General features: G+C 54.1%; 2 protein-coding genes across 9 annotated transcripts; one reads left to right on the top strand and one right to left on the bottom strand.

The window, feature by feature from the left end:
• The first annotated feature begins 4,616 nt into the window (after positions 1-4,616).
• TMUB2 (transmembrane and ubiquitin like domain containing 2) lies at positions 4,617-8,743 on the top strand. Of its 5 annotated transcripts, none has more exons than XM_028092732.1 (4): positions 4,617-4,693; positions 5,299-5,366; positions 6,655-7,221; positions 7,472-8,743. In XM_028092732.1, the coding sequence occupies exons 2-4, from the start codon at positions 5,332-5,334 to the stop codon at positions 7,836-7,838; spliced, it is 969 nt and encodes a 322-aa protein (XP_027948533.1). In that variant the 5' UTR covers positions 4,617-4,693; positions 5,299-5,331; the 3' UTR covers positions 7,839-8,743. The 5 variants fall into 5 exon arrangements, with proteins under 5 accessions (XP_027948533.1, XP_027948536.1, XP_027948534.1 ...); XM_028092735.1 differs by having other exon boundaries at positions 4,617-4,747; XM_028092731.2 differs by lacking the exon at positions 4,617-4,693 and adding an exon at positions 4,856-4,944.
• Positions 8,744-8,830: 87 nt separating this feature from the next.
• Positions 8,831-16,485, bottom strand: ATXN7L3 (ataxin 7 like 3). Of its 4 annotated transcripts, none has more exons than XM_028092736.2 (13): positions 16,273-16,485; positions 14,800-14,910; positions 14,372-14,504; positions 14,002-14,173; positions 13,726-13,823; positions 13,506-13,528; positions 13,131-13,197; positions 12,895-12,923; positions 12,493-12,561; positions 12,181-12,224; positions 11,835-11,906; positions 11,585-11,742; positions 8,831-11,471 (listed from the first exon to the last, which is right to left on the bottom strand). In XM_028092736.2, exons 2-13 carry the CDS (start codon positions 14,848-14,850, stop codon positions 11,323-11,325), a joined length of 1,065 nt encoding a protein of 354 aa, XP_027948537.1. In that variant the 5' UTR covers positions 14,851-14,910; positions 16,273-16,485; the 3' UTR covers positions 8,831-11,322. The 4 variants fall into 4 exon arrangements, with proteins under 4 accessions (XP_027948537.1, XP_027948539.1, XP_027948538.1 ...); XM_028092738.2 differs by having other exon boundaries at positions 13,131-13,176; positions 16,273-16,484; XM_028092737.2 differs by lacking the exon at positions 16,273-16,485 and adding an exon at positions 15,570-16,057.
• Positions 16,486-21,858: the final 5,373 nt, after the last annotated feature.

Below are 21,858 nucleotides of genomic sequence, written 5' to 3'. Positions count from 1 at the left end.
TCAGACAGCAGGAGTTTCTAAGTGGCGGCCCTCCCCCGCCCTGGGAGTGGACGGGGTAAGCATTTTTCTTTTAAAGATTTTATTTATTTATTCATGAGAGAGAGGGAGAAGCAGGCTCCCAAGGAGCAGGGAGCTCAATGTGGGACCCGATCCCAGGACCCCGGGATCATGACCTGAGCCGAAGGCAGACGCTCAACCATCTGAGCCACCCAGGTGCCCTGGGTAAGCATTTTTTTAAGGGAAGAAAACACAAAAGGCCCAACAATTTAATTTACAAAGTGGTGGATGAAACAAGAAAAACTGAAAACCTCACTAGTGATCCAGTGAATGAAATCAAAGGAACAGACACGCTTTTGTCTATTAGATTGGCAAACATGGCATGAATGACAGAGAGTGGTTAGGGAAGGAGCAGTTTTAGTACAACAGATTTACTATACACACATTGGGTTAAGACAGCATTCCAGGATTCACAAATACATTCACCATTCGAGAGGCATCTTAATTGCACATAAAAGTATAAAAACATCGAAGTTCCATAGCGTAAGAAAAGCAAACATCTGAAGAACTCTATCATGAAAAATGCCCAAGGAGTTCAGATCCATTCAAATACACTGTTATGGGGCACCTGGGTGGCTCAGTCGGTCAAGGGTCTGGTTAGGCTTTGGCTCAGGTCGTGATCTTCCATCGTGAGATCGAGCTCCACGCTGGGCTCCGCACTCAGCGGGGAGTCTGCTTGGGATTCTCTCTCTCCCTCTTCCTCTGCCCCTCCCCACCCCCTTAAATAAATAAATAAATCTTTAAAAACAAAGCAAAACAAACACCACAATGCAGTTTGCTAAGTGTTCTAGCAGAAGTCAGTCCATGCAGCTTGGGAAACACAAGACTGTAGGTACCGAACCCCAGACAGATGGATTAGGTACCCGGAGCAGTGAAAAAGCCAGATTTGCCGGCTCCTGGGCAGGGCAGGCCTGGCCATGGGCTCCACGTCCTGGGCTTCAGAGGTCACTGCTCAGTCATTTATTCCCTTCTCAGATTTCACTTCCCCCCTTTTCCTCTGCTCTTTTCTCCTTATAACATCTTATGAACATCTTTTTTTTTTAAAGATTTATTTATTTATTTGAGAGAGGGAGAATGAGAGAGAAAGAGAGTACATGAGAGGGGGGAGGATTAGAGGGAAACGCAGGTTCCCCGCTGAGCAGGGAGCCCGATGCGGGACTCGATCCCGGGACTCCAGGATCATGACCTGAGCCGAAGGCAGTCGCCCAACCGACTGAGCCACCCAGGCGCCCCTACATCTTATGAACATCTTTAGGACCTCCCTCCATTTATTCCCTGTTCTCTCTCGCCTCCAGCCTGTTTTTTGGAAGAGAAACAGTAGTAGGTCCCAACTCATGCTGCCGTGGGAATAGGAATAGGCACACCCTTCTGGAGGATGGTGTGTCAAAACCTGAACAATGTGAACACCCTTGGATCCAGCAATCCCATTTTCAGGAATTTATCCTAGGGAAAACATCATGGATGTGTACAAAAATCTGTCATCAGAGATGCACAAAGATGTTTATGCAAACACTATTTAAAAAGAAAGTACTGAAAACAATCTCAATGTCCATCCAAATGAGATAATTAGCTGAAAAATTATGGTGCACCACCGAAGATGATACTGTTGAGCAGCTATTTAAAGCTATGCTATGATGTTATAAAAATATTCAGTGACACAGGAAAAGCTTCATGGTATATAGTTGAGTGAAGAAAGGAGGGGGCCAAATATTGACAATAAGATCATATATAAACAGAGAGAGGGAATGAGAGAGCGAACTCAAGCGCAAGCACTAGATGACTTTAGCTACAGCACTAACGGCATAATTTGGACAATTATTTATCCTCTGTGAGCTTCAGTTTCCAAACCTATAAAATGGGTATTTTAAGAGCTACTTGACAGGGCTCCATAAGATAATGTATATGAGGCACTTAGCACAGTACCTGGCACATAATAAACTTTCAAAAGCTTTAACAGTGGTTTAGCTCATTGGTTTATTCATTCCCTCAAGTATTTATTGAGAGCCCTTGAACTTGCTACTCTCTCTGGAACTTTGCTTGGTAAACCTCTATTCATTCTTCAGAATTCTGTTTAACTGTACTGTGATGCCCTACCCCTCCTGCATTTTTCAAAATAAAAACACTAAATTTTAGACCCCCAAAATACACGTATGCAGAAATTAAAACAATACCTTTCATTTCACAAATATACAGTTGATCAAAAGAAGCCAGACAAAAGAATTGGAAGCAGGGACTCAGATACTCGCACATCAACGTTCATAGCAGTACTATTCAGAATAGCCACGAGATGGAAACAACACAAATGTCCATTAATAGATGAGTGGATGAAGAAAATGTGCTATAAACATACAATGGAATATTATTCAGCCTAAAAAAAGGAATAAAATTTTGATAGGGTCAACAACATGGATGATCCTTGAAAACATCATTAAGTGGGGCGCCTGGTGGCTCAGTCATTAAACGTCTGCCTTCGGCTCAGGTCATGATCCCGGGGTCCTGGATCGAGCCCCGCATCGGGCTCCCTCCTCGGGGGGGAAGCCTGCTTCTCCCTCTCCCACTCCCCCTGCTTGTGTTCCTGCTCTCGCTGTGTCTCTCTCTGTCAAATAAATAAATAAAATCTTAAAAAAAAAAAAAGAAAACATCATTAAGTGAAATAAGCCAGATACAAAGAAGGCAATTATTGTATGATTCCACTTATATGAGATACCTGGAATCGGAAAATTCATAGAAAGTAGAATGGAGGTGGGAACAAGGCATGGGTATAGGAAATGGATAGCCGTGATGGGTGCACAAAATTACTAATGTATTTTTTTTTTAAATATTTATTTGAGAGAGAGAAAGAGAGCACACGAGCAGAGGGGAGGGGCAGAAGCAGAGGGAGAAGGAGAAGCAGACTCCCCGCTGAGCAGGGAGCCCAATGTGAGGCTTGATCCCAGGACCTTGAGATCATGATCCGAGTTGAAGGCAGATGCCACTGAGCCACTCAGGTGCCCATGAATGTACTTAATGCCACTGAATTAGCCACTTAAAATGGTTAAAACAGTAAATTTATGTGTATTTCACAATAAGACTTGGAAAAAAGAAGAATAAGAAGCCAGACGGCTTGATTCCGTTTATACAAAGTACAAAAACAGAGAAAACTGGGCGCCTGGGTGGCTCGGTCGTTGGGCGTCTGCCTTCGGCTCGGGTCGTGGTCCCAGGGTCCTGGGGTCGAGCCTCGCATCGGGCTCCCTGCTCCTTGGGAGGCCTGCTTCTCCCTCTCCCACAACCCCTGCTTGTGTTCCCTCTCTCACTGTGTCTCTCTCTGTCAAATAAATAAATAAAATCTTTAAAAACAAACAAACAAACAAAAACAGAAAACTAATCTATGGTAACAGAAGTCATAATAGCGTCTACTCTTTGTAAGTTAGTGGCTGGAAGAGAACATGAAGGGGGACTTTGGGGCCATTTTCTATTTCTTTATCTGAGGGCTGGTTCCATTGATATGTTCGGTTGGTGAAAACAACTGAACCCTTCACTTGTGTTTGCCTCGTCTGCCTTTTTTGTTTCAATCAAAAGTTCACCAGAAAACAACAAAAATCCTAACATATCTTTTGAAAAAAATATTTTTTTAAAGATTTATTTATTTATTTTAGAGAGAGAGAGCGCAGCGGGTAGAGGCAGAGGGAGAGGGAGAGTACCAAGCAGACTCCCCGCTAAGCGTGGAGCCCCTGGGTGGGGAGGCTCGATCCCACTAACCCTAACCCTGAGATCACCACGTGAGCTGAAATCAAGAGCCCGATGCTTAACGGACTGAGCCACACAGGGGCGGACCCCCCCCAAAATCTTTTAAGTAATCTCTAGGACGAGCGTGGGGCTCGAACTCACCACCCGGACTGAGCCAGCTAGGCCCCCTGAAAGAATTTTAGTTGCAAAAATCCGGCTAAGTTTTTGAGAGCTGAACTTTTTTTCCTGTTTTCTTCTGGGCTCCTCTTCTTGTGCCTTAAGCCTGCACTGAATCCGTGCCTTCTTTGAAAGGCTTTCTGGCCTACCAAGGTCCCACACTACCTGGGGCCGCATTCTCGGGAGCACCCGGACGGTAACTAAATTGCCTCCTGTCTCCTGACTAGCCCTGAGTTGAACTTTTGGAGGTCACAGAGACCAGTGCCTACTGATCCCGCTCAATGCACGTTACAGAGCAGTAATAAATCCAATCAGCCCTGGAGGCTGGGAGCGAGGCCGGAAGAACACGCAGGTACGAGGGAAGCGCCGCTCTCACACTGCCCAGCTTGCCCCGCACGCCGGTCTTCCAGAGGCGAAGCCACGCCTTCCTTCTCCCAAGCACCTCCCCCAACCCCATACAGTCCCGCCCCTCACCCATGGGCTGCTTAGGCCCCGCCCAGTGAGCGTGGCCCCGCCCGCGGAGGGCGACAATCCCGCCAACAATAACTCCGCCTCTCCTTCCGCGGAGAAACCTGTCCCTTTTTAAAGAATACGTTTACGTCAGCCCGCCTTACGTAGACTAACGTCATCAGTGCAGAGCGCGGAGGCGGGACTTCCTATCTCTGATTCAACCAGCTTCCGGGAGAAGCCGGAAGAGACGGGACCCTGCACAGAATCGGGGATAGCCAGCCCCTCCCCCGGCCCCTACGGAAAGGTGAGTCCATGGGCCGTCCTGGCGAAGTCAAAATACTTAGTCTGGCCGTTTCAGGTGAGGACCTCCTTCCCTATCCAGGCACAGTACCGGGCCAATCCCCCTTAATTTCCCATGACTCCCCGCGTACGCAAGCCCCGCCCCCACGTCCCCAGCCCCGCCCCGAAGTTTGAGGGGTGTGGATGGTTTGTGACCCCCTCACCGGACTCTACCCCTGTGGGCTGGGAGAACTGAGCTTGGCCGCCAGGGACCAGGTAGCCTTTCGTCTCGGGTGGGTCCACCGACTCCTCTCCAGCGCCGCGGGAATAGGGCCGCCCCACGCGGAGCCTTCGCCTCAGAAAGGGCAGGGTCGGGACCCCTCCTCACCGCGCGTCAGGGTCGCCCACAGACTGAGGAGACGCCAAAGGCCTCTGGGGCGGGAGACCAGGGGTCCTGCCCGGCCCCTGCCCACGAAAGTGCCCTGTGTCTGTGCCAGTCGTTTTCGCTTCTGTTCGCCGCAGTTTCCTTTTCTGTAAATCAGGGTTGGTGACATTAACCATCCTTACCATTAGGGGCTAGTTGTGGGAGCGATAAGTAATTGCTGCCATTTATTTATTGAACCATTGCAGTGTGCCAGACACTGTGCTAAATATTTTGCTTCGATGATTTCCCGTCACCGTCAAAACAACCTTATGAGGTAGGTACTATTTTTAACCCCATTTTACTGATGAGAAAGCTGAGGCTCTGAGAAAGTTGTCCGAGGTTACAGAGCTAGCAAGGGGCAAGACCAGGATTATAATTAGGTTTTTTGTTTTTTACTCCAGGACCCATGTTCTAAATAAGGATGTGGAAGCTATTCAGATGTTGATATGTTCCACAAATATTCTTTGAGCAGCTACTATGGCATTATGCTGGGCACTAGGGTACATAGAAAAATACACATGATCCTTGTCTGCCAGAAGTCTCGTAGAGAGAGATGGACAGGTAGAAGAGTATAATGAAGTTTTATAGGTATTGTGAGAGTAGTCTGTTAATGATAATCATCATCAGATTGGATTTGCCCGGGGACAGCTGTGAAAGCTGCACATTCTCTGAGGGAAAGAGTGGGTACTCTAAGGTCCTTCCTGCCTTTCTAAGAAACTGCCAAGGGAGAAACTACACAGTACACGAAGAGAGATAGGGATATGGATTATGAGAGCTATTTTGGAATCTTTTCCAAATCTTTCCACTTAGTGGTTTTGCAGTTGCGAGCCTCTGGTGACCCAGGAGGGCGGTGTTTCTGGTGTCTGTCCTCCTTCGCTCCCTGGGACTTGTCAGAAGAGTTTCAGAGGTGGCAGACACGGGGCCTGCTGCATAATGTCTGCTGATGGCCCCTACAGATGTGTTCCTTTGGGGTGGTCTGACTGTGCTTCTGATGAGAAATTAATTTTTTGGTTCTTGACATCTGAACCTGAAAACGTGACCATGAATAAGGTAGGGTTCAAACGGGACAGTCTGGCAAGAGTGGCTGCACTATGCATCCAGAAGACCCTAAAATAAAATATTTCAGGCTTTTTGGTCTCTCTGAAGCCACCTTGGAGCCTTCTCAGGGGGCACAGTTGCTAAAGCAAGTGATAGAAATCCTAGAGAAACCCAGGGCTCAAAGAAGCAAATGTTTTCCCACCTACCAAAAAAGCAACAGCCAGTGGCAGCAGCAGTCACCCCAACAAGGCCATGAGATTTTCCTGATGATCCATGCTCTTTGGGAGCTCGAAATGTGAGAGAGGAAAGATGTGGAACCTGAAAGCTAGTGTTTCACAATAGAGGCAAAGGGTAAGTCCTTAGCTTTAGGTTCGGGGTCCAGAGGTAGGAAAGTTTGTTCCCCCTTCCATAGGACACTGAACTCCATTTTCTTTCAGGGCTGAGTCAGTTAGGACTGAAACAAACTAGGAACCCGGTTGCAACCCCACGTACCCTGCTGATGCTATCCCCCTTTGTTCCTGCAGTGTCGACCCAGTCAGCAGCCAGGCCATGGAGCTCTCTGATGTCACCCTCATTGAGGGTGTGGGTAATGAGGTGACTGTGGTGGCAGGTGTGGTGGTGCTGATTCTAGCCTTGGTCCTAGCTTGGCTCTCTACCTACGTAGCAGACAGCGGTAGCAACCAGCTCCTGGGCACCATTGTGTCAGCTGGAGACACATCCGTCCTCCACCTGGGGCATGTGGACCATCTAGTAGCAGGCCAAGGCACCCCAGAGCCAAGCGAACTCCCCCATCCATCCGAGGGTAATGATGAGAAGGCTGAAGAGGCTGGCGAAGGTGGGGGAGACTCCACAGGGGAGCCTGGAGCTGGGGGTGGTATTGAGCCGAGCCTTGAGCATCTGCTTGACATCCAAGGCCTTCCCAAAAGACAAGCGGGCCCAGAAAGCAGCAGTCCAGAGGCCCCTCTGAGATCTGAGGATAGCAGCTGCCTCCCTCCCAGCCCTGGCCTCATCAGTGTGCGGCTCAAATTCCTCAATGACACCGAGGAGCTGGCTGTGGCCCGGCCGGAGGATACTGTGGGTGCCCTGAAGAGGTGAGTGGACTGGAGAGTGGGAGGCTGCTCATACCCCTTGCCCTCAGCCCCTGGTCACCTGAGAGGAGGCTGGTATCCACCTGGGAGCAGTAGGGATGTATCAGGTCCAGCCCCCACTAGGGGTGGGTGGGATACTTCTTAGAAACTCACCCTTCAGTTCTTCCCTCATTGCCCTGTTTTGTTGGTCCAGGCCTGTTTGCCTTCTCATTCCTTGCCTTCTGTCTTTCCTTCTTTCCTTTCATCCTTCCAGTAAATACTTCCCTGGACAAGAAAGCCAGATGAAACTGATCTACCAGGGCCGTCTGCTGCAGGATCCGGCCCGCACACTGCGTTCCCTGAACATTACTGACAACTGTGTGATTCACTGCCACCGCTCACCCCCAGGGTCAGCTGTTCCAGGCCCGTCAGCCTCCCTGGCCCCCTCTTCAGCCACCGAACCCCCCAGCCTCGGCGTCAGTGTGGGCAGCCTCATGGTGCCTGTGTTTGTGGTGCTGTTGGGTGTGGTCTGGTACTTCCGTATCAATTACCGCCAGTTCTTTACAGCACCTGCCACGGTCTCCCTGGTGGGGGTCACTGTCTTCTTCAGCTTCCTAGTATTTGGGATGTATGGACGATAAGGACATAGGGGGAAAATGAAAGGCATGGTCTTCCTCCTTTATGGCCTCCCTCCTTTCCTGGCCAGAGCTGGGCCCAAGGGCTTGGGAGGGAGGGGTGGAAAGGATGTGGCAGGTCCTCCTCCATAGGACACAGGAGGCAGGTACAGGGCCTCCACTTCACGTCCACAAGGGTACAGACATCCCATCTCTGTGCAAGCACAACTCAGGTAGAAACGAGGATGTCATCTTCTTTCCCTTTTAGGGTCCTAAAGTTCAGAGCTGAGCTGGTAGCCCAGCTCGCTGGGGGAGCCTGGGCTCCGAGGATTCCCTCCCAGCTGTGGCCCTAGCTCTTTCCATTGTCCTGCATGTCTGCTCCTCAGTACCCAGGGCCGCCTGCCAGGGCAGCTCAGCATGGCCCCAGCATACTTCTGGAGGGAGCCTGGAGTATTTTTCTGTTTCTTAAGGGAATATCCATCTTTTGAGACTAGAAGTCACGCAGCAGGAATGAAGGTCGTGTCTGCTTTCTATATAGGCACCTAGCCACCTCTACCTTCTCCCTCCACCCCTGTAGCAGGAATAGGATGTTCTCTGTGTTCTGGATAGTTTCCAGTGTTCTCCCCTTTTTTGAAAGCACTTTGCTTTTTTTTTCTTTTTTTAATAGTCCTTTATAGAGCTCAGTCAGAAAGGGGATTGGGGCACAAAGCCAAGCCCCCAGCATTGGGAGAGGCCAAGCCACAGCTGCTGCTACCCTAGGCCTAAGGCTGTAAGCGAGAGACAGCTCTGGCCCTCAGCCAGTGTCCTGCCCTGCCCAGCTCCAAGGACGAGCTCTGGGTATGGAGCCCTGGGCCCCAGGCCCTTGCCTCTGGGGTTCTTGGATGGAGGGTCAGTGTCTGTGACTAAATAAAGTTCCATTTTGTGGCTGTGGAGCCTCCTTCTGTGACATTAAGAGAATGGCTTTGCTCTGCCCGCCCCCCCCCCCCATCAACATGGTAATGAGGGTGGGTAGGCCGGGCTACCAACGGGAGATGCAGTTTATTTACACCAGCAGCCATGGGGGCAGGGGAAATACACAGCGTTTACAAAGTTAGCTACCTGTACAGGATGGATTACATATGCAAAAATAAAAATCTCAAGACCACAGGACAGCGTGAGCCCCTCCCCCCTCCCCCAATGACCCCAGCATGCGGTAATGCCAGGCGGGTGGCCCCTGGGCATGCGGGGGGGAGTGATGCATGGAAGGAAAAGCCACCGGCCATGGAAATTAGTACAGAACCCCCCCCACACACACTCAGACACATGATAGGATACAGGGTGGACGACACCTAGCCGGGGTGGGAAGGATGGGATTGAAACCCACACAGCCTGCTGTTCGAGGGAGGGGAGTGGGGAGCTCCTAGCCCCTGTTCAACTACATGGTAGGGGGGGCACACTCTCCCCAGAAGGAAAGGGGTTTGCTCCCTCAGGGTCCCTGCTGGACCAAGCCCATCTCTTACCCAGCTTGGGCAGGGGGCTCTGCCCTGAGGGCGGGCCAAGGAACAATGGGGAAGTGGATGTGGACAAACCAGTTCCCAAACTACTTCCCACTTCTCCCTCCTCTAACCAGAGGGGGGGAAAGGGAGAGGCCAGAGGGGAAAGGGTATGGTAGGGCCTGAGCTGCAGCTGCCTCTCAGAAGGGAGAATGGCCCATGGCCTTCCTCCCTTCACCTTCAACCCACTCCCAAGACTTCATTTGGAAGCAGGCTGGAGGCTGGCTGAAATCCTCCTTTCCCTCTGGCTTCCCCTTAGAGGGAGAAGACATTGGAGGGTCAAGAACAGAGGAGCCCAGGCCCCAGGATTTATTCTAACTCCTGCCAAAATCTGTTTGGCTTTTTAAAAAATAATCACAATTCTTGGGTTAAAAACCAATTTGTAACCAGGCATCAGCCACAATCAACAACCACCCCAGGGGGAGATTGGGGTTACAGACAGGGTACTGCAGCCCTATCTCTCGTTGTTCCCTTAACCCTCTAGGGTCCCTAACCCAAATCAGTCCAACCAGTCCTGGGTACTAGCTACCCAAATGTGGGATGGCTCCTCCTGGGAAGAGGGCAGGGTTCACATCCAGCAAATGCCAGAGAACATGGCTCAGGGTCAACTCCATCCCTGTGTCAGTCAGCTCTGCTCCTAGCCCAGACTGTAGTCCTCCAGCTCGGCTCCTGGGAGCGATGGTGCCCACGTGGAGGTGGGACGGTACATCTCTTCGGGATGTAGACCAGGCAGGTGGGCACACTGGCATGAGAGTCCCACAGAGGGGCAATGCCTAGGCACGACACCCCTCTACTGACAACCCAGAGCACAGAGACTAGCCTCTACCCACCCCAACTCCTAGCAAAGGGGGAGAGGTAAAAGATCAGGATTTTCCTCAGAGCCCCAAACCACAAGTACAGAATAAATAACTTAAAAGCGGCTAAGGAAGGGGAAACAGGGCAGGCTTCAGAGGCAGGAGCATCGAGAGAGGAACTGAAGCTGGTCAAGGTGAAGGAGGGGGGTAGCAAGCAGCAGTTGGGAACTTGGACTGCCCTGCTAGGGCAGCGGGGCAGGGTAGGCGGGAGGAACATGGGGCCACCCCAGGAGGGTGAGGCTGGGCCCCTTCCTGGGGCAGGGAATGAGGTAAGAAAACATTTCAAATAAAGCAGCACCGTTCCCTCTCACCTTGGGGCCCCACTCCTCACCAGCCCTGGGTCAGGGAGGAAAGGTAGGGGGGGAGTCATTTTGATACACAGCTCCCTCTTCCTACCCTCCCCTTGCCCCTTCCTTGAAGCTGCAGAGGCTGGAGGCCCTTTCCTGGCACCCAACAACAAAAGGACAGCTCCTGCTGCCAAGGAGGCCCATGGGGACTGAGGGGAAAGGGCTGCCCCTATCGGGGGGCAGGGAAGGCGGTGGCAGCTCTGGACTCCCACCTCAGCAGACAGTTTGCTGTGCCTGCCTACCCCTGGGATTGGGGGCATTTGATAGGATTCTGCACACAGACAGGACACGCCCAGCCCTGCCCCTCAGCTCCAAGCACCGGACCCATTCACATTGCTGAGGGCAGCTGGGGGAGGCCCCCTCCAGGCTCAGCTTCCAACCCACAGCCTCCCGGGTAGCCACGATGCTTCTCGGCAGGGCTTAGTCCAGTTCCTGGGGTGGGGGGCAGGCAGTGCCCTGGCACAGTGCCCAGGTCAGGCCCCTGGCCTAGCTGGACATCCAGTAACTCACAGAATAAATAGGAAAACCGCCTCCCCACCAAACTTATGTCCAAGGCATAATATGTCCAGGTCTGAGTCCTGCATGCCAAGGGGTCGTGCTCCATTGCAGAGGACCCTGACACCCCCCAGGGGTGCATAATTGGATCCTCTGCCTGCCTGGCCCACCAAGCCTCCCAAGCCCAAACCCCCAGCAGCCGTCCATTTGCCAGGCTTTGCCACCTGGGTGGGGGTTGGGAGAGAGGGCTCTGCTCAGCCAAAGGCTATCCCTTGCACCCAAGTCAGTTGATGTCATCGTAGATGCTGGGCGTCGGGGGTGCCGGTGGCTTTGGCTTCTTCTTCTTGTTGGAGCCTAGGCTGGAGGCAGTCCCTACCAGGCTCAGATGGGATTTCTTTTTCTTGGTTTTCCGTGACTCAGAGCTGTTGGTACCTGAACAGAAAGAGGCACCAGGGATGAGAGTTGGGCTGTGTCAGGAGAACACAGGTATCCCCACAACCCTGGCTTCGGGCAGAGAGCCCGTGGGGCCCAGATGTATCACCTACCTAGACCCCATCCCTGATTCTCACTCGTCTTGGAGGAGCCTGAATCAGAGGGTGAGAGATCAGAGGAGCCGTCCCACTGAAGCCGGCTGATCAGGGCCTGGCTGTCAGTCATGTCAAAGCTGTCATTATCCAGGGAACTCTCGACCTCTGGAAGGACGCTGGAAAGGGGAGGGGTCAAAGAAGGGCTTTAGGGATACCAACATCATCCTAATCTTCCACAACCCACCGCCCTCCTTGGAGGGTCCCTTACACCGAGGGTCCGAGGAAGTAAATCCGCACGGCTCGCCGCTGCTCATCTGTGTGCTGGGGGCAGCGCAGGGACCTGGTGGGGAGAGAATTAATCAGAGCCTGACAAGGCAAGAAAGGGTCTGAGGACCTCAGGTGAAGCCTCTTTTCCTCAGCAGAGGCGGGAGGAATGGACTCAGACAGGGAAGGGATAAACAGAGTGCCCCGAGATTGTGGCCCAAGGCCTGACCCTGAGAGGAGGGAGGGGAAGGGTGGGAGCCCCACTGCCCAAGTCCAAGGGTACTCCCGACCCATGCCCAGGGTGAGTGTGCAGCAGGGCCCCCGGCCCCCTTTCTAGGTTGTGAGCTCACCTTGTGCACATCTTCTTGGTGTGTTCAGAAATCACCCCACATTGCTGGAAGAGGAATAGAAGCTGAAAGGAGGGACGGAGGGAGCCTACTCTAAACACTAGATATTCTCTTCTGTACAAATGCTGCATCGCACAAACAGAAGTGGCCCCACGGTGTCCAGGACAGTCCCAGACCACCACTGGCCAGGAAGCCTGATTCCAAAGAGAGCGAGCTACGTGGCCCTGACTGCTGTCACCAGCCCCCTCCGGGGATGTGACCACTGCCTGTGGCTCCAGCCCACTCCCAAGGGCCTCCCCTTCCCTGGTCTCTCACCGTGGTGAGCAGGTTCCGCAGCTCGTCCGGCCCCAGGGTCTCGTAGCTGATCCCAGTTGAGTTGTTATACTGGGGGAGAACCAAAGGTACAGGTCAGACAAGAGGCAGCCCCAGAGGGGGGGGGGGGAAGGGCCGGATGGGTGGGGGGAACCAGTCTCTCTCATCTGTCTCTACGTGGGAGGGCCTACGACCGGCCCAGCGGTTTTCCAGCGATTCTGCCCATCCCACCGGCACGTCGGGGAGGGGCTGGGACCCAGCAAGAACATAAGTATGCAAGACCGGAATACCCCATCTAGTGCTTCCGGCATCGGCATCGGCATTCTGATCCCTACCTGTCCAAATCCCACCCAGCTCACAGCAAGGAAAACAAAAGAAAACCTGAGAGGGGCAGCACCTACTCACCTTAAAAGGATCCGAATTGCTAAGTTCCCCTGAAGAAGAAAAAAGAAGGGGAAGGGTGTTTGATGCAGAGGTACAGACAGAGAACCCTGAAAATAACCAGAGAGGAAGTGGGGGTGACAGAAGGATCACAGGCCCTCCCTCAATACCCGTCCCCCTTAGCCCCCCACCTCCACCCGCCAGCAACGAGTCCCAGCAGGCGCAGCTAGAACCACCCCCATCATTCAAGCCCCACTTACCATTTTTGTGTTTTAAAGACTTGGATCTTCGAGGGGAATTGGGGTTCTGGAATGGGAGATACCACAGCTTTGGGGAAAGGGTAACGATAAAGGGGAGCCGAGAACCCAGGGAAGGAAAAAAGATTTGACAAAGAAACATCCTCAAATTCCTACTCTTCCTCCCCAGTAAGAGGCCCACCTACCCATATTCCCTCCTCCCCTACTCCCCCAAGGCCTCCGCTGCCCTCCTGCCCACCACAGACACCCTCATCCCAAAACCCAGAGAGGCACCCCATGGACCTCAGACTTGAGTCAAGATACCAGAGGACTCCCTGCCCAAAGGGGAGGGTATCTGTCCTTCGCCCAAATTTCCCTCATGCTCGCCCCGGCTCTCACCTTGTCTGATTTTCTCTTCTTGGCTGAAGAGGACAAAAACAAGAGGGCAGGGTCACTTTCAGTTCTCGATCTAAGGACCCCCCCCCCAATGGAAACGCACAAAGCTACATTCTCCCCTTCTCATTCAACATAACAGCTTGTGACCCTTATGTACCCAATTCCCACTTGCTCACCTCACCCCGATGCCCACCCACCCCAGCTTCCCCAGATCCCCAAACACCTTTCTTCTCTGAGCCATAGGACCAGTCGTTGTCATTGATGTCATCATTATCCTCTTGGTCACTCTCGGACTTGTTCATATTGTTGCTATTGGCAATCCTGCCAACGGGAGTGAAGACAAAGGGTCAAGGCGGCCACCTCTCTCTGCTCCCGGCCACAGAGGCCAAGCACGTGCCACCCTCTGTGCCCTACCAAGGCCCCAACGCCGCGGCACAGGGTACGAGAGACGAGCCCAGCAGCTCTGGGTCTAGCAGCGGCAGAAGCCCGAAGCCCTCACCGGCGGTTGGCGATGCGGCTGCTGTTCCGGCCCATTCCCAGGCACTTCTCCAGATGGGGAGCGAAGCGGGAGGCAGCAATACTGCGGCTGCAATTGGGGCAGACACACTCCTTGCTCTTCCACTGGTTGAAAACCTGTCCAAAGATGTCCAACCCCGGCTGGTCCACGATCTCTGGGGACAGGAGAGGCGTGGCGATCAGGGCGGGCAGGGGACCCTCACCTCTTGTTTCCCCGCCCGTGGCCTCTTGAAACCCCCTGCCTAGGCTCACGGGAGCTCCAGGCACTATATCTGGTGCAGTTTCCAGAGGAGGAACTTCCAAGGATCCCCGGGGCAGGGGCCGGACGGCTCTCCTTCAACCCTGAAGCTCACCAAAATCCTTCATGCTATCAGGGTCCGTGTCGTCCAGGAAGAAGTAGCCACACTTGACAGCCCGGTGTACCTCGAAGCAGAATCCCAAACAAGAATCCTCGACCAGGTCCGCGTATATCTCCTGAGCTATGGCCTGGGCCCAGGGGAGAACATCCGTGGTCAGGAGAGTCATGGCCCCCTGGACTGAGAGCAACTCTCACCAACCAAACCTGTCAATTCGCCCTGGCCAAAGACAATGCTTTCTTTGCCATTTTCCCCATCTTGACTTCGCGTCCTTTCTTCTTCCGGATCCTTGGGCCTTTTCAGCTGGCTATTCCCTTTAAGGAACCAGGCTGACTACCCAAATTCCTCTTTGGTGTGAATGCCAGATATAGCGACGTAGAGACATCAAGAGAAAGAACTAGAGGCACACGTGGGGGAGCCCTCACCTCTAGTTTGCTGTTATCCAGGCCAGACAAAGACATTTCCTCCATTTTCATTTGTAAACTCTTGTGGAGACGGCGCTCTGACTGCTCATAGCACAGCGGGCGGCAACACGGCTGCACACATGGGGGTGGGGGGGTGTTGGTGTGAGTCCAAGGCACCTCTGAAGACTGCCACCTTCCCTCTGCACCTCACTGCCCAGAGCTTAATCCTGGCATCAGGATATACACCTCCCCAAGGCCTAGGCTCACTAAGTCTGGATGGTCCTTCAGGGCCTGAAACCCAGAGGCGGCCTAGTCCTTCCCAGGACTGAACTCGGGCCCTGGACTCTGCTACCAGTCAAAGTCTGGGTCTATAGGAGGCAGCAGCTCACCCCAGGTCCCCCAAACTCAAACCCCTCTTTGATACCCATGGTGCAATGCAGCAGGGGGAGGAGAAGGAACTCTAAGGCCTCAAAGCAAACCCACAGGGTGTGGCAAAGAACTGCACAGACTCCTAAATACACCCCCCCCTTCTCTAGGCTCTCCTCAGAGTCACCTCTGCTTTCAGCCAGGATGTCCACTTGGGGGGGTACTGCTACCAGAAGTAGGAATGGCCCTAAGAACCCTACAACCTTCACCCCACTCTGTCTTCCCTGGAAATAAGCCTGTGACTACAGAAGGGGAGCAGAACCCACAGAAACCTAGAGCTGAAGGAGCATTTCTAGCCACCATGAGCAAGAAGAGGGGATAGAGCCCGGTTGGGATGGCATGCCGGGAGTGGGCACTCCCCTTACCTGTTCTCCTTTTAGATAACCACCCTCCCTCCCTCAGGACCAGCCCGGAAGTCTCTCCAAGAGCCCCAAAGTCCAGGAATCCCCACCAAAGGATTCAGAAACAGCGCCCACAGTCCGGGGCCCCTCTGAACGGTGGGTACGAGTTTAAGGAGCTGCCGGCCTAGAGTGGGGTGGGGACTGACAAATGAGCCAGGGGCACTGGGGAGGGTAGGAGGCCGGGCCTCGGCTCTTCCCCCGTCCCTGCGGCACTGCTGCTGCATCATACCGACTGGGGGGAGGAGAGCCGAGCCGCCCGAGGCCGGCGCCGGTCCGGGACAGACCGACCCCTAGAGAGTGGGCAGAGTGGGACGCGTCCCGGCCCCTCTCCTTCCCCGCCCGCCGACAGCCCCAGCCGGCCGGGGAGAGGAGTCCGGGAGGGTGTCTCTATTGTCCCGGGGGCTGGGGCCTGGCTCCCTAACAAAGGCCCCTCGCCCCCTCCCCGGCCGGCCCTGCCCCGCCCAGGGGGGGACCCAGACAGGGGGAGAGCTGGGGGCCCGGGCCGGGCCGGGAAGCCGGGGGAAGCCGGGCGTTTCCGCGTCGGCCCGGGGGGAGGGGAAGGGGCGCTGACCCAGACCTGGGGGGAGGGGGCCCAAGCCCCGCCTCGGGCCCCGCCCCCCGCCCCCCGCAGGCCCCTCCCCCGTCCCCGTCTCCGTCCCGTACTCACCCCGCCCGGGGGGCCGCGCCGGGGCCCGGCGGCCTCTCAGGGCCGCGTCCTCCGGCGGCGGCGGCGGCGGCGGCTGCTCCGGAGCCCCATGTCCGTCGGTCCGTCCTCGCCTCTCCCCGGGGCCCAGGGCCCGGGGCCGGGGGGTCGGGCCGCCCCCCCGCCTCGCCGCCTCACCGGGCGGCCATGGCCCCTTCCCCTCCCTTCTCGTCCCGTCGCCGCCTCCTCCTCCTCACCTCACCCCGCCCGCGCGCAGTCCGCGCGCCGTCCGCGCGCCCCTCCCCCCGCCCCCCACTCCAGCCCGCCTCTCCCGGGCGGGGGGTGCGGCGCGAGCCCGGAGCGCGCGCGCGTGCCGCGACCGGAGGATGGATGGATGGAGCGAGCGAGAACGCGAGCGTGCGCGCGCGCGCCCCTCTCCCCCTCCCTCCGCGCGGGCGCGAGGCCAAGCGCGAGCGCGCTCCAACCTCCTCCTCTTCCTCCTCCCGCCCCTCTTCAACACCCCGCCCCCGCCCTCCCTTCCTCTTCCTTCTTTCGCTTTCGCGCGCCCAGCGACTGCTCGCGCCTGCTAGAAGGGCCCGAGCGCGTGCATCTGCCCCGCGGCCGCAGCTCGGCAGCATTTGCTCCAGGGGGCGGGGACCGGGCGGGGAGGAGGGGCGCCACGCCGCCGTCCAAAGTACCGGCGGACGGGGACGGGGGCGGGGAGATGGGCGGGGCCTTCGGGAGCAACCTCGGCCAATCGCCGTCTCGCCTCGGTCCGGCCGGCCCAATAGGATGGCGGTGGGTGGAGCGACGTTCAAGGTGAGGTGCGCGGTGCGCTGGGGGCGGAGACGTTGTGCCGTCCCGGCCGGCTCCGGGGCGGGGGCAGCGGGTGGCGTCGAAAGAGAGCGCCGGCTCCCAGCCGAGCCTGGGACGCCTTCCGGCCCAGGATCCCCCGCCCTTCCCTCGGGGCTCCCAGCTCTTCCCCCCCCCCACCCCGCCTCCGGGCGCCCCCACGCCGGCATTTACCCCGTAGCGTGCAGCCACTTCTCTGAAGAGGCCGGAGTTGAAGTGGGGCTCTGGGAGCACCTCAGAGCAGAAAACCTATGGAGCCAAAGGGGCTCGTCCGAGCCTCCGTTCCCCTGTTTCTGGGCGGGTCTCAGCCCACTCCAGGCCTGCGAGCCAACGAACGCCCGAGATGAGGGTCCTCCGCTGAGGGCGGAGGCCAAGCTGTGCCCTTCTGAGCGGAGCGCCCTCCCCGCCCTCAGCCTAATATAGATCCCACACCTGCTCGGCTTTCGGGCTTCCGGAACCCACGCTGGACCCCCCACCTCTCGGACAGCCTGCCCGGCACTAGCCAGACCCTTCCCCCGACCCCGCGCTACTCCCCTGGGTGTGCCCGGATCCGCGCGCTCTCACAGTCCCGCTTTACCTTCTGAAGGAAAGGGCCTTTCCTAGCCGCAACCAATGCCCAGACTGGCGCTTCTATCTCGGTTATTCTCTGGGTCTGGAGTGTTGGAATGGGGGTCTGACAGCCCCCTCCCCCTTAGAAGAGGGGATTAAACGAGGAAAGTCCTAAATCATACACTTGGGGACCATCACTGGCTGTTTGGTCTTCAGCAAACATGTATTGAGGCAATAGTCCTAAGTGGTTAAGACCAGATTTGAATTTAAATCTATGGACCTGGCAAATAAACTTGGGCAAGTGAGCTCTCTGTTGCCTCAGTTTACTCTGTTGTCACCGGGTATAATGATAGTACGTATCTCATTAGGTTGTTGTGAGCACTGACAAGTCAGTGCATGTGAAACTCTTAGCTCACTGTAAGTGGTTTATAAATTTTAGCTGCTATTCTCACGTGCTCTAAGAATCTTACAGTGCCCTGTGCTGGGATACAAAGATGAAATAAGACAATTGTGCTTCCTCAAGAAGTTGACAATTTGTCCGGTAGACAGAACTGTAGGAAAATAATTGCCAAACACTGTGATTAAAAACAAGCAAGAGGGTACCCGGGTGGCTCAGTCAGTTAAGTGTCTGACTTTGGCTCAGGTCATGATCCTGGGGTCCTGGGATTGAGCCCTGTAGGGCTCCCTGCTCCGTGGAGAGTCTGCGTCTCCTTCTCCCTCTGCCCCTCCCCCTCTCCCGCTCTCTCTCTCTTTCAAATAAATAAAATCTTTAAAAAACAAAAACAAGAGAGATGCACAGGGGATGGGGTGGCCAGGAGGGCAGTTAAAATTATGCAAGAGAGTTGGTCAGTAACGGCTTTTTATAGTGGGAGATGAACTAGGTCAGGGCAGGCCAGGAGGGCACTAGACATCCCAAACAGCAAGCTTCAGGAGTATGGTTCAGTTTGGGGCCTGGCTGGAGCATAGGAATAGGTGGGGAAGCAGCAGGAGGTGAGCAGGTCAGACCATACAGGATGAAAGGTGTGCTGAGTAATATGGGCTTTAGCCCTATAGGCCATGAGGAGTCCTCAAGGGGAACCATTTGATCAGACTTGAATTTTAAGTAGATCATTCTGGCATGCTGAGTCTCGATTGTATTTCTTTCTTTCTTTATTCATTCATTCATTTATTTGGGGGGAGAGAGGGAACACGAGCAGGGGTTGCAACAGAGGGAGAGGGAGAAGCAGGCTCCTGGCTGAGCAGGGAGCCCGATGCAGGGCTTGATCCCAGGACTCTGGGATCATGACCTGAGCTGAAGGCAGACGCTTAATCAACTGAGGCACCCAGGTGCCCCGAGTCTGTAGATTTTTGTTATCGATTGAGGTGTGTGAGGTAAAGGACAGCCCTGAAAACACCTTTAACCAAGATGGGGAACTCTGAGGAGGAGATACGAGGATGGAAGGAGGACAAGTTCGGTTTGGTGTGTGTTGTAGGGACTGTGAGACCAGCTGGTGGAGGCTCTCTGAAGATCACTGAAGTGAGGCCAGGCCTTCAGGAACCTCCAAAATGTGAATCAGGAACTCTCAACTCCGACAATGCTGATCTGTTTCTCAGTCTCCAAATAAGCCCAGTATATCTGCCCTGAGGAATTTACACATGCCCAGGAAGCCTTCCTGTCTCCTCTCTGTTTACCTAAATCCTTCCTCACTTTCCCACCCGTGGCCATCCTCACACCAAACTCCTTTACAAGTGGATCATTTCTATTCATCCGGCCCTTGGCCTGGGCTGCTCAGTGGTGGTGACCTCTTTGGGAACGTGCTCGGTCTCCACAGTTAGCATCAGTCAATAAACACTAAGGACTGCGCTGGTCTGGGCTTTGGGCGAGCCCCAGGGTGTAAGTGGCGAGCCAGAGAGACACACAGACTTTGTCCTAGTGGAATTTACACCCCAGCAAAGCCTGGTATGGAGGAAGCAAGACTGAGTGTGAAGGCATCCGGGCTGCTTAAGAAACAAATGGCATGATTTTTTTGTCAAGGGGTCAGAGAAGATCCCCCCCACCCGGAAGAAGTGATCTTTTAAGGGGAGCCCTGAATTAACTAGACAGTGAGGTGAAGAGGAACATTCGAGGCAGAGGGAATGGTGATGTGTATAGGCAGAATGTGGCCCTGGAAGAGAGTGTGGTATGTTTTGAGACATGGATGGCTGGTAGAGCTGAGTTGGTACAGAGGCCAGCAGGGGCAACGGATCCCCCAGGACCTTGTCAGCCGTACTTAGTCACTCATTCAACAATTGTTTCTTGAGTGTCAAATGTATACCAGGCAATTTTAGGTGCTGGGGTTACTGTAGTAGACAAGCAGATAAGGTGTCTTCTACCTGGGGAGATAGCCAATAAACAGGTAAACAAATATAGAAACAAAGATGTAGGAGGAGGCCTCACTAGAAAGCGTTGTTAGGGAAGGCCTGTCTATGAGGTGACATTTGAGCTGAAGCCTGCAGGATGAGAAAACCAGCTGTGTGTAGAATTGAGAGATTAGCATTTGGGGCAGAAAGTACAAAGGCCCTGTGGTAGGCATGTTTGAAGAACAAAAGAGATCACTTGGCTGGATCGTTGTGATTAGGAAGAGCAGGGTGAGAGAAGGCGGGAGATGGGAAGCCGGGGCCAGGCCTTGTGGAGTCATGTAAGTTGTTAGTACGGAAGTAACCAGATTTCTTTTTTTTTTTTTTAAGATTTTTATTTATTTATTTGACACAGAGAGACACAGCGAGAGAGGGAACACACGCAGGGGGAGCGGGAGAGAGAGAAGCAGGCTTCCCGCCGAGCAGGGAGCCCGATGCGGGGCTCGATCCCAGGACCCCAGGATCATGACCTGAGTCAAAGGCAGATGCTTAACGACTGAGCCACCCAGGCGCCCCTCAGATTTTTCATTTTATTTCTTTAAAATTTTTTATTCATTTAAGTAAGCTCTACACCCAATGTGGGGCTCAAACTCATGACCCAGAGATCCCGAGTCGCACACTCTTCGAACGGAGCCAGTGGGATGCCCCCAGATTTCTTTTTAAAAAAATAACTTTGGTTGCTGTGTGCAGAATGGACTGTAGGGGGCAAGAGTGTAAGCAGGAAGACTAGTTTTAGGAAGTCTTTGCGAAAGTTGAGCAATGATGATGGCCTTGAATAGGATGGGGATGACAGCAATGGGGAAGAGTGCACAGATTTGGAAGAGACACAGGAAGTGGAATGGACAGGTCTGGGTGAGCAAATACATATGGAGGTTTGAAGAGGGAGAGAGAAGTCAAGGCTGATACCCTAGTTTCTAGTTTGAATAACTAGAGTTTGGTGATCATTTTGGGCCTTGAGGGATGAGGTGCCTGCAACATATCCCAGAGGATACACAGAAATCTACACAGGTTTGCAGTTTGGAAGAGCGGACTCTGTAGATACCACCTTTTGGATTAGTTACCTATGGGTGATAGTTGGAGGTTCATAAGGTGACATGAACACCTAGGATAGAATGAAGAGCCCAATGCTAGCAGAATAGACCAAGAAGTCAAGAGACGGACAAGTGCCCACTGGATGGAATGATGAACATGCTGGTGAATTTAGAGTCACCCCAGGAGAGTGGTGAGTGGGAGGTGAGGAAATGGGAGACCATGAAGGGCAGTGAGCTTTCCAGCAATTTGGCCAAGAACACCAGGGTGTGGGGCCAAGGGAGAGCTGGATGGGGACTAGGTCTCCAGCCCTTGGTGGTTCCAGGAACCTGGCCAAGGCCTGTGCAGGGAAGCCTATCTACCTTCCTTAACCTCCGAGGGCGAGTCATCTTGGCCCAGCCCACTTCCCATAAGAGCCCTGGGTGGAGTTAGGAAAGTCATCTCTAACCCTGGGTGAGGCTGAAGGCTCAAGATGGGAGGGTCACCCCAACTCCCAATGATAAATCCTTACATGACCAGGGTGAACCCCTGACCCTAATAGTTCGTTGCCCCCAATTTCCCAAGGCAGTGCACTCTGGGAGAAAATAATGTATCTGTTCCCCAAATTTCTGTCTTTAGTGGTCTGACAACCCAAGGTGAACAAACTGAAACGGAAGTGCAATAATAGCACAGAACAACGTGAAGGAATCTTTATGAAGAGAAAGATGGAATCTTTTAGGAAGAGAAAGATGGTTCTAGAGAGAAGGGGCAAACAAGCTGGCTTCGAGAGTCTTTCCCCACTGAACTTCGTGCATCCCCCCTGCA

Source organism: Eumetopias jubatus, unplaced genomic scaffold, assembly GCF_037043125.1.
Source record: "Eumetopias jubatus isolate StellerSeaLion01/CBP00866 unplaced genomic scaffold, mEumJub1_p1.0 scaffold_10, whole genome shotgun sequence".
Classification (NCBI taxonomy): domain Eukaryota; kingdom Metazoa; phylum Chordata; class Mammalia; order Carnivora; family Otariidae; genus Eumetopias; species Eumetopias jubatus.
This window is presented reverse-complemented; position numbering and strand designations above follow the sequence as displayed.

Excerpts from the sequence above, each read along its gene's own strand:
- TMUB2 (XM_028092731.2), top strand. The coding sequence starts at position 4,873 with ATGGTTTGTGACCCCCTCACCGGACTCTACCCCTGTGGGCTGGGAGAA. Across the intron at positions 4,945-5,298 it reads GCTTGGCCGCCAGGGACCAG|TGTGCCAGACACTGTGCTAA; the intron begins GTAGCCTTTCGT and ends GAACCATTGCAG. Across the intron at positions 5,367-6,654 it reads CGTCAAAACAACCTTATGAG|TGTCGACCCAGTCAGCAGCC; the intron begins GTAGGTACTATT and ends TTGTTCCTGCAG.
- ATXN7L3 (XM_028092736.2), bottom strand. The coding sequence starts at position 14,850 with ATGAAAATGGAGGAAATGTCTTTGTCTGGCCTGGATAACAGCAAACTA. Across the intron at positions 13,824-14,001 it reads AGCCGCATCGCCAACCGCCG|GATTGCCAATAGCAACAATA; the intron begins GTGAGGGCTTCG and ends TCCCGTTGGCAG. Across the intron at positions 11,472-11,584 it reads GAATCAGGGATGGGGTCTAG|GTACCAACAGCTCTGAGTCA; the intron begins GTAGGTGATACA and ends CTTTCTGTTCAG.